Source organism: Zootermopsis nevadensis, unplaced genomic scaffold, assembly GCF_977971745.1.
Source record: "Zootermopsis nevadensis isolate Lab colony 2312 unplaced genomic scaffold, Znev_1.0 Znev_ptg000001l, whole genome shotgun sequence".
NCBI lineage: Eukaryota > Metazoa > Arthropoda > Insecta > Blattodea > Termopsidae > Zootermopsis > Zootermopsis nevadensis.
Genome location: NW_028259133.1, coordinates 12,377,944 through 12,392,939, shown reverse-complemented (window position 1 = coordinate 12,392,939; position 14,996 = coordinate 12,377,944). Strand labels below are relative to the sequence as shown.

The 14,996-nt window shown below is 37.7% G+C and overlaps 4 protein-coding genes across 4 annotated transcripts in view; 2 read left to right on the top strand and 2 right to left on the bottom strand.

Moving 5' to 3' along the window:
- Positions 1-9,991, bottom strand: part of LOC110829529 (uncharacterized) — a 475,337-nt gene extending 465,346 nt beyond the window's left edge. The window contains exon 1 of the mRNA XM_087347254.1: positions 9,903-9,991. The gene's annotated coding sequence lies outside the window, so the exon portion shown is untranslated. The remainder of the gene's footprint in view (positions 1-9,902) is intronic.
- Positions 1-14,996, bottom strand: part of LOC110829932 (putative rRNA-processing protein EBP2 homolog) — a 146,406-nt gene that overhangs the window by 68,313 nt on the left and 63,097 nt on the right. The window lies entirely within an intron of this gene.
- LOC147875201 (uncharacterized) lies at positions 6,496-9,359 on the top strand. The gene has a single exon (XM_087347343.1). It carries the CDS (start codon positions 6,498-6,500, stop codon positions 7,911-7,913), a length of 1,416 nt encoding a protein of 471 aa, XP_087203469.1. The 5' UTR covers positions 6,496-6,497; the 3' UTR covers positions 7,914-9,359.
- On the top strand, positions 9,981-14,103 carry LOC147875200 (uncharacterized). Its single transcript, XM_087347485.1, has one exon. The coding sequence runs from the start codon at positions 11,186-11,188 to the stop codon at positions 12,344-12,346; it is 1,161 nt and encodes a 386-aa protein (XP_087203611.1). The 5' UTR covers positions 9,981-11,185; the 3' UTR covers positions 12,347-14,103.

Genomic DNA, 14,996 nt, shown 5'->3' with positions numbered 1-14,996 from the left:
CGCCGCTGCCAAGCCTGGAAGCATCCCTGGAAATCTTTCTTTGTCAGCCTGTCAAGCACCATCTGCGATTCTGCCTGAATCTCTTCTATCATCTCAAATCTCCTTCCCTTTAGCTGAATTTTCATCTTTGGGAAGAGGAAGAAGTCACACGGCGAATAAGGAGGGTGCGGGATGACGGCCATGGTGTCTGAGGCCAAAAACTGCCGAACTTTGAGGGCGGTGTGCGCTGGCGCGTTGTCATGATGCGTCGCATGTGGAGTTCTTCCTTTAGAATCAGCTGACAGGTCCCATAGCCTATCCCAACAATGTCGCACAAGTCGTTGATGGTACGACGTCGATCTTCGTGAATGGCCTGCCGAATCTTCTTAACATTTTCGGGCGTTGTGCTCGAAGATGGTAGTCCAGAACGCTCGTCATCATCGACAGAGGTTCGGCCATTTTTAAAACGTGAATGCCACACAAAAGTTTGTGCACGACCCATTGCGGACTCCCCAAATGCTTGCTTTAGCATTTCATAGGTTTCCATAGCCGTTTTGGCGAGTATTTGGCAAAATTTGATGCACACTCGTTGTTCATGAAAATCCGCCATTCCGAAATCGCAGGAGGGTCGGTGTAATGCACTACCAAAACGCCCGTAACTAAGAAACAAATGCTAATTCGATGATGCCGGCTGGCAAACTGATTCACTATGAATGTAGGCCGCACCCCCTAGCGGCAGAAGCTCGTACTACATCCGGTTCGCCCTCTATTGACACAGTCTGGAAACGTTCCGATCGCACCTCGTATTTCTGCTGGTAGTTCCTGTAGCTGGTTGTGACTTATGTCGAAAACCTTCAAATTTTTAGAAGGACGTGTTCTTCCTTTGCTATCATTTCTTGTGCGTTCTTTGCTGCTCGTGTCTGTCCGTCCGTCCATCCGTTAGACCTTCTACCCAGTCGATGCTTCAATAAACCACTAAATGAAATTGGATGAAATTGGATGTGGCGGCTGTAAATCGTACAGAGAACTGCATACGACGATCTGGTATAAAATTTCAAAGGAAGAGACCACCTGAGATGCATAAACGTACAGGGTAAATTATATTGAAAGAAATTAATACCACTTTGCCTTATGCCGGACAATCCCTGTTTCGTCTGATAATCTGAAATACTTGAAATCTGTGTAAACCCACCATACGATTCTAAATAATTTATTTACGGACACAGAAATGTTCCACGCATTTCCTTTCAACTCCTTTAATTGTTTTATTACATGTGTTTTGGGTACACATAATCAAATATCATACCAAATGGGCAATGAAATAAAACACAAGAGCGTGAATTGGTTTCATCTATCTCAGGGGAAGGTCAAGCGGCGGACCTTTGTAAATTACAATCAGACTCTGAAAAGGATTCAATTGGTTGCATGCATCTATGACCTCACACCTCATGGAAAAGTGGAAGACAACATTAAAAACGACCCATACTGACATCTAGATGATTGTCTTATGGGCTCTGTAGTCTAGCAGAAGTTTGCCACTGTTTCAGAGGTCCTTGTTGCCTCCATCATCAGGGCGAATGTTGGAGGCAGCAAGGGGCTCTGAAACGTCGGTTAACATCCCAGAAGACAGCCAACTTCAACCACTCGCCTGAAACAAAGTGACTAATTCATAAGCAGGCCTACTGAAACGATTAGCGACATTCGTATCTCTGCACCACTAACAAAAACGTTCTTTAACACTCTGTGTGCATTTCGTGTCACTAGAGAATAAATTACAGGCCTGTTTACATGTACTGAGAGAAAAACATCTTACTTAAGCTTAATCTTTTAAGACGATTAGAACAAGATTATAGAATCAGACAAATGATGTGGCAGAAGAGTTTTGTCTGATAAGGCACTCAGAAGATAATAAGTCAGTTTCTAATGTGGTTTCTTTTCAAGAAAAAGATTAAAATGACGCTATCTTAAAATAGCGACATATTTAGAACAATGTACAGTCACCAACAGGCATCTATTCATGTTACAAAGCGCCGCCAACGCCGTGATAACCTCAAATTCCACATAATAAACTACATGCTCAGTAATGGGATTTTAAAGTTTTATTCGTGAAACAATTTTACCAGGGTCCACATCATATTTAAAGAATCAGCATAATGAAAACAACAAAGGAAATCATTTAAATATTTATATATCTATAGGCTACCAATTAAAGTAGATATTGCATGAAAGTGTAACATTCCAAGCAAATCACCTTCGTTGTCTTCCGCTGCATTCCATTTGGAGCCTTGACTGCCCACACGCCACTTTCAAGTTCATGTTATTATATTCTGTCACAAAAGTAACAGCTTCCAAACACCGGTTTTTCATTCATTATTACATTTTTGAGCATCCACTGAGTCATCGCTGATGGAAAGTAAATTATTGTAGCGAAAATCTATTTGTAGAGAACCATCTGTTGAATTTGGAAGGGAATCAGTGGGAATCCGATTTAAACCGCAAGAGCTTAAATCTATAAATGTAAGTGTATCGATCCGAAACTCATTTTCCTCCAGATTCAAAAAAGGATTCTTTGCCAGTAAGAGTTCTTCCAGATTGTCGGTAAACACGAAAGTATCTGGGTGTATAAATGTGATATTGTTTTCTGAGAGATCCAAGACTTTCAACCTTCCTAGCCCGACAAACGTTTCAGGTTCAATTGTCACTATTACATTGCAATTCAAATACAATGCTTCCAGACCAATGATATTAAGATCCAAAAAGACGTAGTTTCTAAGATTTTCTATTCTGTTACCAGACGCATCAACAGTCTCCGTGTTCTCTTCATATCCCGAGCATGGTAATTCAGACAGCCCAGATCCACTACAGTTCACCACTCTGTCTTCACATCTGTAAACATGACAGAAGTATAAGATTGCTCTCGAAACCCACTCACGGACGGCAGAAGTACCCTTATTATATATACCAAAGATTCCTCAGGGCCCAATTAATAGTTCGCAAAAATTGTTTGCAAAGTTCGTCTGGACAAATGTGGTATTGACCATTTCCTCGTCTACACTATTAATGGGAATAAAAGCAAAAACTTGGCACGTACGTACCCAAAACAAACAACTAGATTAGAAATATACGATGTATTTCACATCCGAGCACAATTTTTACATGACGTTTCTTCAATTATCGTTAAGTTTTAAAATATATATAAATATATTTTAATACTATATAAATCACAATATGACGCATCTACAATATCTTATTGTTAAGTTCTAAACTCTTGTGCTTGTCTTTATGTCCATTTGTTGAACCCATAAATCTCCTACTGACAGAGACGATCTAAAGTAGATATGACAACCTTCCATGTCACGTGGGTATTTTCACGAAATATTGAGAAACCAACTTCCTTCCTACACTATTTATTTTGTTCTACAACAAATGCGGTTCAGTCCTCATCATACCATCATCGGTGTTATCTTACAGACTTGCTTCCGGCCATTTGAGTATTGAAAATCACTACGTTACAGTTTCTAGAACTACCTTATCAACGTCATATTACGAAACAAAATATACAACAATCCATAGCAAATCCTTAAAATGTTAAAATGTAAAATTATTGTCAACTACTGTGCAATTCGGCATCCTTGTGCATGATATACAGTCATGTTCTACACTCCTTATGTATTAATAAAATAACTATATGCTACTATGTACTCATTTTCTCCCACTATCGTTATCGAAATGTTATTTTAAGTAGTGGAATAGCAACGCTGGTGAAGGTCCCACGAGATCTTTAACGAGTCTGTTGTAGTGCAAAATAAACTGCTTAGAAATGACTTTTGCACGATTTCGTACGAATAGTTACCTTACACTTCAGGGCAGATACAAATAATTGTTCATTGCGTTCCTCTAAATACAGGCTGAGTCAAAATTATGTTTTCAAACTTTGTGTGCGTGTTCCAGAATCAAAAATAAAAAGAATCTTCCTATGAATATGGGGTCGCAAATGATTCATTTTCGAAATAATAGCCAATAATAACTTTCAATGAATGACATTATATCAAAGTGAATATTTTAAATTAACGTTTGGTCAGGAATTGTTGGCGACATGCTCATTGGTCCACACATGCTTCCATCACGATTCTTAAGAAGACACTTACCACGTCTCCTTGAACACACACACCATGTTTGTAAACATGCTTTTGACCCACCCTGCATAAAACATTCAATAAAACATTTCGTATAAACGTTATACATTTAATTAATTACAACAGCGTAAATATTATGAGTACCGCTCGGCAGTTAATAAATATTTCTAAGGGCAGAGCTACTCCCACTTTAACTGCAATAGCAGTAACACGGAATTGATTTCTATTCAATTTATACAACGGTAGATAATTTCGTTTATAGCCAAATTCAGTGATTAAAAACGTTTAGAAACATAATTAGCGTTCGAAACAAAGTGAGGCCCGATAAAATACGTAAAATCTTCTACATAATTTTATTCTTTTGTCAATATGAATATATCTGTCTTCAATCAGACTTACCTGCAATCAGAAGGGCAATATAAACACTCGACAGAAAATATCGCCAGTAAGAGTAACTGAAACGTATGTTTCAGATACATCATTTTTCTTCTTTAAACAAAACAAAATTCGATTTCACTTAATCTACACAGCGCTCGACAACCACACTTCGTTTCAAGTGAAGACTAAAACTACATAAATACAACGCAATAAATAATATCAAAAAAGATATACCAAGCAATTACAAGTCAGAAGCAAAAAATATTAAATCGATAAATTATCACTGATGTATTCGATTCGTCACGCAAAGATAATTATCTTCTGAACTGATAAGAGTGTTGGGTTTTCGTTCTTTGGCCGACGTAAAAAGACAAGATGCACACGGCGTTTCGTAACTCGGATCCGATTACGTCTTCAGGTGTACGGGGAGGGGCAGTGATTGGGACGTTCGATCGGAACAAACATTGCAGGTGCACTTGCCCCGTACACCTGTCGACGAAAACGGATCAGCTTTTTCGAAACGTCGTGCACATTTTAACCTTGGACGATGGATAAATTCCAAAAACTCTACAAAGACTACTGTATCATACCATCGTCAGAAACATACAAAATCAAATTTCGAACTGTTGCCCAATGAAATCTTCTAAATTTTCACGGACGTTTCGATGACTCATGGCCCTGATGGTGGAGGCAGCAAGCACATTTGAAACGTCGATAATCCTGAAAGCCGATTCTATACTTGGTGGTATACCAGGAAATCTTCTGTAACTTTTAGCCTTTTCTGACACTCCATTAATTCCGTATAAAAAGATTCATTACAAAAGAAAAAAAGGTTTGCCCCGAATAAATATTGACCACCGGGTGTACTTTTAAATTGTATAACAGGAAGTAAATAAATAGTAATGTAATAATTGACAGAAATTTAAAATTGTAGGATTTGAGGTCGGAGTCCGGCCGGTAGAACTTGGACATACGAAGGTTGGTGGTCATGATGCGATGGAAATATATCCACGCCTGATGATGGAGGCAGCAAGGACCTCTAAAACGTCGGTAAAGTTGAAACAGCCATAAACCTCCCGGTTATCAACTTAACAGATTCATAGATCATGTCCATATTGTTTAACATTGATCCTTTTAGTGCTCTATAAGCACCGCACTTTTTCAAAATTACTATCCCTTACACCCAATTTTGGAATGAGCTCTACAGGTTTTCCTGGTATAGCACCAAGCACAGAATAGGCTTTTATGTAAGCTATATTTATTTAAGGATATTTCTCTCTGTAACATTAATGAATTTATCAACGCATTAAACATAGGGGCCCAGATAGTTGAGTTAGTAAAGTGATTAGCTATTGGCTTGACGACTGGGGTTCGATCCCCGACCGGGGGAGAGGATTCTTCCTCTAGCCTCTGCGTCCAGACCGGCTCTGGGGCCCACACAAACCTTCTATCCAATTGGAAACACGGTCCCTTCCCGGGGGTAAAGCGCGGCCGAAGCGTGATGCTGACCACTAGCCCCCATCAAGGGACGATGTCAAGAATCAGTAGGAGTTAAACAACTTCTCCCCTCCCAAGCGCCTACACTGCATACACAGTGACAGCTTTTACAGCTTTATCAAAATTTTATCATGACCTTTCGGTTCAAATGAAAAAAATTTCAACACAAACATACAGTCAATGATTTCATCACACATGAGATAATGTATGTTATAAAAGATAAACACTCTTAACATCGATAACCCCACACTACTGCGGTGATATCAGTCTCTAAACAGTCATACCTTATCTTTTGGAGAACTAATGAGAATAGCGTATTTTCAAGACACACTTTACAGTACAGAGGTGATTAAGAGCTATACCGCCTCTCCCCCACGAAAGCGATCTACATGACGTGTATTGAGATAAATATTAAAAGTATTATCAATTCACTGATAGACCATTGGTTCCAAATAAATCTGTAATCAATAATTTTACCAAACATAACAAGTAATAAAATGAGTTACCATGCCATTCATTCTCTCAGTCTCCCCAGGCGAAATACTTACTTCTCGGCAACTCACTATGTTGCTTAATAAGACATACATTGTATTTACGCTCATTGTAATACAAGAATTCACATGCGCACTCAAGTGCCCAACGCCGTGTACGTGTCAGAGTGCACCAGAATCACCCCAGGAGATCACAGACATCACTAAAAAGGCAGCACTGAAGGAACTTCCACATGACTTCGACGTCCACAAAAGAGAGCTAGATGCTTCATTCAACAGCATCACAGCGTTAAAGAACTACACGTTAGCTAAGATCTGTCTATTGGTGAAGGTACGTTCTCTCAATTTCTCGCATAATTTAATTGCTTCAATTGAAGTACTTGCATTCAACGGTTTAACTCACCTAAATGAATTGGATTTATCAAACAACAAACTTACTACTCTACACCCATCGACGTTTAGTTACGCCAGGAACTTAACATGGCTCAGTCTCTCTAATAACAAAATGTTAAAGTTGCCAGCGAACGGACACTTCATAGAAACTCCAAATTTAAGGACTTTGGAATTGAATTCCTGCAATTTAGCCCAAATATCCAAAGATGCATTCTGCTGTGCGCCAAATCTTCAATACATTAGACTGGATAGCAACAAATTTGAAACTTTGAATATCAGTGTATTTACAGAAATATTCCCCGATCGACAGCTGACTGAAGGATGTTATGCTTCTACTAGACCTCTGAACAAACTGGCGTATGTTAATATATCAGCAAACCCCTTTAAATGTGACTGCCAGTTTTATAACATGAGAAAGTTACTCGAAAATGTTAATACAAAATTTGAGTTACAATCTTCATGTGACAATGCAAAATACGACATAAATAACGACTGTGGTGATAAAGAAATAAACCAGCAAAATGAAATAACATCAGTGAAGTCAGAAGTAACCGTAAGTTTCGTCACAACAAATGGAACAGAAAATTATTCAGCAAGTAGCGTAATTAAGCTTACATCAGCTCCATTACGAGCAACTGAAGAACACATGCTAATTATATCACGAAAAGTATTGAAAAATACCGAAATAAGAGAACTAGAAACACAAAATGTTTCCGAAATTTCGATGTACGTGGCAGAAGATATTACAGAAGCAACAGCTCCGGATGACCTGGACTTAACTGCACATTCGTCTCTTTATGTAATTAGCGGTCCGTTGTGTGGATTCATTGTCCTGAGTGTTGTTCTTTTTGTACTGTTTCTAAGACAACTCAGCAAAAACAATAGAGAAATTTTGCTTACTGCAAGTCGGTATCGAGTTACAGATTGTGAAAGTGGCGGTCTCGGTCATTATGAGTATGTTGGGGACGTTCCTTCAAACTGGACACCATTTGCAGTCCCACTGATTTGCTGCTTTTCAAGGTTCAAGCCAAAGACGTAGACAGTTACGTCTTCCTGACAGAAGAGGGTTCGCTGAAACCACAGATTTAACCTGCGGCAAAGTTACTTCTAATTTCAGCTTGTGATTCCATCTAATTTAGGAGGATCTAAGCTAAGTTGTTTCAGAGTTTGAGGAATGGTACAATGGTGTCGGATGTCAAATTTGTAAGGTGCTCCCTCGAATTATTTCTGGGAGTGGCCAGCTACGAAAATTCCAGAGAAAACCATGACGGTAGGTTTTTTCCAGAGCTCAATTGTGTCAGCATAAGATAGGCGCAACTACGAGTAACTTTTTATTTTCGAAAACAAATTTCCAGAGAAAGCCAGAAATGTTCTTTATAACAAAACGTTTGATTGCTATCATTTGGACCAGGCCCGAACCCGAAAACTATCTGAGCTATGAGGCCCAGACCCGTGGAGACCTCTACAAGAAAGTATTCAGGAAAAACCCAATACCCTCACTCAGGGCGGTCATTGCCCCAAATGTTCTAAAAGATTTCTCCAGAATAAAAATCAACCGTTTCTTTTGAAGTTGCTAAGTGTGGAACATGACATGTACCGAGCGTCAACCGTATTATTTAGAAATTACCAGTCAGAGATGAGGCTGGCAAGGTACCAATTTCGGGCAAATAAAATGAAGCCTCTAGAGACAATAATTACATTATCGATTACGTTTCTTTTATGCGGAGAAATGACAATCAAACTCATTACACACATCAGGCAGCAACAATGTTAAAGATAGAACGTAATCATCTGTTGTCTATTAGCCCACTTCTACTGTAGCAGTGACGAATTCCTTAATTCTTATATCTAAACTAAGCTAATTGAAGTTTTAGGTTAGTTGTTTAATATTATACAGGTTAATGCACCAAGAGACACAAACATCATTTAGAAGGTAAAGAGAAAGCACACAGTCTTAATTTAAAGTATCCTAGTGCGTAGTGATTAAGCTAATTACTTAAATCCGTTTACACGACAATTCCTGCTTTGCTTTTTATCCATTCTTTTCACTACATGTTTCGGTCCATAATAAGACCGTTTTCAGGTGGTTCTATAATTTTTCAAGAATAAATTCGATTGTGGGTCATAAACATGTACGCGGGTCGATAGGCTTAAATAAATGTTACCAAAAATTGTTTCCTTAGGATAAGTAGTATTACCAAACAATAATAAAAATTAAAACATTATACATTTGTTATAATTATTACATATTTGAGCATGTAAAGCACAACTGAAGTGTTAAGTCTAACGCTTACGTTGCACAGCAATTACTTTAGTTACAGTACAAACGTTAGAGCTTATGTAAACAGAGAATGAAAAATTGTTTTCATTAAAATCTCAATTACTGTACATATCTATAATAATAAAAAACAACAATGATTACGTAAAGAAATTACTGCACCTGTAATAATAATAATAATAATAATAAAGAAATAATGATAATAAATTAATACAATTTTCTTTTATAATCCACATTAAATGTTAGGCTCTTCATCAAGAAGGCGAAGAATCCACGTACAAAATAAGACAAGTGCATTCGTTGCAACAAAAGGCCAAGTTACGAAGGAAAATTTTTGCAACTCGTCTATCCAACCAGTGAATGAAATTTTACTTGATTCATATTTTTTTCAGACTTCTGTATGATCTGAAGCTTTCACGGCGACTAAGCACAATAAATTCTTCTCGGCCTACCAGCAGTGCCTGAGGACGAGGGCGAAGATGGTTCTCCAAACGATATGCTTTGGCAGTTAATAAATGTTTCTAAGGGCGCAGCAACTCAAACGTTAACTGCAATGGCAGTAACACGGAGTTGATTTATATTCTATTTACACACGTTAGATAATTTTTTATCATCAAATTCATTGATCTAAAGCTTTTAGAAACATAAATACCGTTTGAAAGAAAGTGAGGCCTCATAAAATACGTGAAATGTGCAACAGGATTTTATTCTTTTGTCAGTGTGAGTATATCTGTCATCAATCAGACTTACCTGCAATCAGAAGGGCAACACAAACACTCGGTACAGAATATCGCCAGTAAGAGTAACTTAAACGTATGTGTCAGGTACATCACTTGGATCCTCTAAACAAATCAAAATTCGATTTTACTTAGTCTACACAGCTTCCAACAACCACACTTCGTTTCTAGATGGAGAGTAAAAATAATTAATACAATGCAATTAAAAATATGAATAAATATCTAAAAAACAGTTAAATAGGGAAAAGATTAAATCAATAAATTATCATGTTGTTATCAATTCGTCAAAATAACAGCGTAGTTGGATTAACCAGAGACACTTGACTTTCGGATTGTTGACACGACGTTTAGAAAAACCCAACAACTCCTACTATATCACACCATCGTCAGAACACTATAGATTCCAATTCTGAATTGTTGCCTACTGTAACCTTCTAAATGTTCACCGACGTTTCAGATGCAACAGATCGATGACTCATGATGCTGGAGGCAGCATGCACCTTTGAAACGCCAATAACCCTGAAAACTGATTTTATACTTGTGGTAAACCACGAAATCCTCAATACCTTTAACCCTTTCTACACTCCTTTAATTCCGTATAAAATGTATCATTACAAATAATTAAGGTTTACCTAGAATAAATATTGATCTTTTTAGTGCTTTATAAGCATCGCACTTTTTCAAAATTACGATCCGTTACACCCAATTTTAGAATGAGCTCTACAAGTTTTCCTGGTATAGCACCAAGCACAGAATAGACTTTTATGTAAGCTATATTTATTTAACGATATTTCTCTCTGTGAAATTAATGAATTTATCAACACATTAAACATGGGAGCCGGGATAGTTCAGTTGGAATAGTGACTACCTATGAGTTGGCTCCCCGACGGGGGCAGAGAATTTTTCCTCTAGCCCCTGCGTCTAGACCGACTCTAGGGCCCACCCAGCCTCCTATCCAATGGGTACCGGGGCCGAGGCATGATGCTGATCACTCACCCGTATCTAGTGCCGAAGACAAGAATCAGTAGGAGCTATACCGCCCCCTCAAACGACCTACGTGCCGTGTGGCAGGACGGCTGAACTTTACTCTACTTTCCTGAACAATCTTCACTTTCTTTAAAGATATGTCATGTTTCATCATTTCATCATCCTTATCATACAATCTTATCATATGAGCATCATACATATAACAGGTAAAGCCTTTAGAACACTTAGTTTCCCGATCATCTTATTCAAATGAGGTGACATCAGTCTCCCCACGAACATTTCGTTGGCTTTTGCAGATCTCAACACAATATGTCGACTTACAAGCCATACATCGTATTTACGCTCATCGTAATAGATGAATACACACGCGCACTCAAATGCCCAACGCCGTTCACCTGTCAGAGTGCACCAGAATCACCTAAGCAAATCTCTGTCATCTCCAAAAGGGCAGCACCAAACGAAATTCAACATGACATCAACGTCTCCACAAGAGTGCTTGATGCTTCATTCAACAGCATCACAGCATTAAAGAACAACACGTTAGCTAAGAACTATATATTGGCGAAGGTACGTTCTCTCAATTTGTCGCATAATTTAATTGCTTCAATTGAAGTACTTGCATTCAGAGGTTTAACTCACCTAAATGAATTGGATTTATCAAACAACAAACTTACTATTCTACATCCATCGACGTTTAGTTACGCCAGAGAATTAACATGGCTCAGTCTGTCTAACAACAAAATGTTAAAGTTGCCAGGGAACGGACACTTCATAGAAACTCCAAATTTAAGGACTTTGGAATTGAATTCCTGCAATTTAGCCCAAATATCCAAAGATGCATTCTGCAGTGCGCCAAATCTTCAATACATTAGACTGGATAACAACCGATTTGAAACTTTGAATATCAGTGTATTTACAGAAATATTCCCCGATCAACAGCTGACTAAAGGATGTTATGCTTCTGGTAGAACTCTCAACAAATTATCCTATGTTAATGGAAGAGAAAATTATTCAGTAAGTAGCGTAATTAAACTTACATCAGATCCATTACGAGCAATTGAAGAACCACGCACGCCAAATATATCACAAGTATTGACAAATACAGCAAAAAGTGAACTAAAAACACAAAATGTTTCCGAAATTTCGATGAACGTGGCAGAAGATATTACAGAAGCAACAGCTCTGGACTTAACTGCACATTCGTCTCTTTATGTAATTAGCGGTCTTTTGTGTGCATTCATTGTCCTGAGTGTTGTTATTTTTGTACTGTTTCTAAGACAACTCAGAAAAAACAATAGAGAAATTTTGCCTAATGCAAGTGGGTATCGAGATACAGATTGTGAAAGTGACGGTCTCGGTCATTATGAGTATGTTGGGAACGTTCCTTCAAACTGGACACCATTTGCAGTCCCACTGATAAGCAGCACTTCGAGGTCCAAGCTAACGACATCGACAGTTACGTCTTCCTGACAGAAGAGGGTTCGCTGAAACAACAGTTTTTAACCTGCAGCAAAGTTACTTCTAATTTCGGCATGTGATTCCATCTAATTTAGGAGGAACTAAGATCCTAACCCAGAAGACAGCAATTTCGTGTGAACATTTCTTTACGTATCCTTTCTTACGGGGAGTCGGCGTATCTCGGTCAGAATTGTGACTAGCTAAGGGTAGGACGACTGGAGTTCGATTCCCGACGGGACGGAGAATTTTTCCTCTAGCCCCTGCGTCCAGACTGGCTCTTGGGCCCACCCGCCTCTTATCCAATGGGTGCCGGGTTCCTTGCCCGGGAGTAAAGAGCGTCCAGGGAGTGACGCTTACACCCAACCCCATCTAGTGCCGAGATAAGTACGAGTTAGATTAATTGTTTAATATTATACAGATTAATGCACCAAGAGACACAAACATCATTTAGAAGGTAAAGATAAAGCACACGACGTTTAATGATACAAGAAACAACGCAATCAAAAATACGTAGTTTTATACGTACAATTATTATTACTCAAGTGGGAAGTTAGTGCGATGTTTGGCACTGCATTTATCAGCATTTTTTTTTCTTCAAATTTGGGAGTGTAGGATGATGTTGTTGCTCGCAAACAGTCGTCAAGATGGGCGTCAGTAAGTCGAGATCTGCGCTTTGATTTTATAATGTTCATGGTTGAACGGCCTTCATTATTCAGTATAACCTCTTTCCGTAACAACGCGGGCACCAAAAAAGCCTTGGCAAGCGCCATGGCGCCCGCGGGCACCGCGTTGGGGACCACTGCTTTAAATCTGAGAACACTCTATTGCCATTCCATTATGGACGCTGTTGGTATACGTGTGCATGCGAGGCAAATAAGAGAATTTTCCACTTTTAGTGTGAGCAGTGCGCTAAGACATAGTCCTTCAGCCAGGTGCGTCATCGCTGCAAATGACGTATGTAAATCTTTGGACGTATTCAGCATAAACATTGTATCCCTAGAGGGCACGTTCTCAATAAGGGAAATGATCTAAATAGGTTGTCTTGTAGATGATCTAGCTTGGTTACCTGTTTTTTGTATTTCTTTAACGTTTTACATTTATATTAGTGTTCCCTAGATGGATTTGTTGCTTTTAGTTATATTCCTACATTTATTATTCTTTGTGTATAATATTGTTTCTATTTTGGGCTTGCCTGTGTTTGGCTGTATAATACTCTACATGTATAAGTTTAGTTAATCTGTTTATGTAATATTTTTCATTATTATTTCATTATTATTGTATGTGGTGCTGCATCTGTAATTGGCCGGCTGGCTGTTGATGCAGCACTTTATTAAAAAGAATTGAATTGAATTATCAGTGTTTGCCTGTTATTGGCTTCTTGCTATTGGCAGACACTTAAATAAATTAATTTAATTGAATTACGACACAATAATACAAATAAAAATATTATGCTTTTTTATAATTATTACACATTTGAGCATGTAAACACTATTTATGTTGAACAGCAATTACTTTAGTTGCAGTACAAACGTTAGAGCTTATGTAAACAGAGAATGAAAAATTGTTTTCATTAAAATCTCAATTACTGTACTCATCTATAATAATAAAAACAACATTGATTACGTAAACAAATTACTGCACCTGTAATTCAATTCAATTAATTTATTAAAGTGCTTAACAACAGCCAAAAAGGCCAATAACAGCCAAGCACTAACAATACAAACATTACAATACAAAAACAAACAAACAATAAACTAAATATATAAATATACAGTGTTAATTTATTACAAAATAATTAATAAGTAAATGAACTAAATATACCTAAGTAATATAATTCAATTAATAGTACTAAATAAAACGAAACAGAAAAAACTTATGAAATTAATACCACAAACTAAAATACATTCAGCACAGCAAGTGAATAAACAAAAAACGATGATTATTGTTTAAAAAGCTGACAAACATCAGTAAGCAAAATACGATCTTTGTTAAAGATGTTGATGCTCCTACAGACTGCATTGGCAGCAGAAACGCATCTGGCAGAGGGACTGGCCTTGAAATTACGTTGTACAGTAAAGGTAGAGTAGTCTCTGATAGACCTAGTAGGTATCCAGAGACTAACTGTATTAAAAACAGATGAGCAAATAATTTTTCCTTTAAAAACATTAACGAGGAAAAGAGCATCCAAAAGCTTCCTCCTTAAATGTAACGATAAGAAATTTAACCTGATTAATATATCATCATAATTATAGGCACAAACGCCATTAAAGAATCTAGCGTAACATATCGCTACGAATTTCCTTTGAATCCTTTCCAATTTAAAGGAATCAGTATTAGTAATAGAGTTCCAAACAACGGAAGCATACTCAATATTACAAATATTTATAATATTTGGTGCTTTGTGTAACATATGTCCGCAGAACTACAAGGTAAGAAATGTGTTAAGTTCAGTTAGAGAAGGTAAGTGAACTAAAGCAGATCATAACACCTCATTCCAGAATATGGACTTCGAAAAATGCGATTGTGAACGGTAGATAATTTCGTTCATCACCAAATTCATTGATCTAAAAGTATTAAAAACACAAATAGCGTTTGAAAGAAAGTGAGGAACGTGAAAATACGTGAAATCCGCAAACAGGATTTTATTCTTTTGTCAATATGA

Excerpts from the sequence above, each read along its gene's own strand:
- LOC147875201 (XM_087347343.1), top strand. The coding sequence starts at position 6,498 with ATGCCATTCATTCTCTCAGTCTCCCCAGGCGAAATACTTACTTCTCGG.
- LOC147875200 (XM_087347485.1), top strand. The coding sequence starts at position 11,186 with ATGTCGACTTACAAGCCATACATCGTATTTACGCTCATCGTAATAGAT.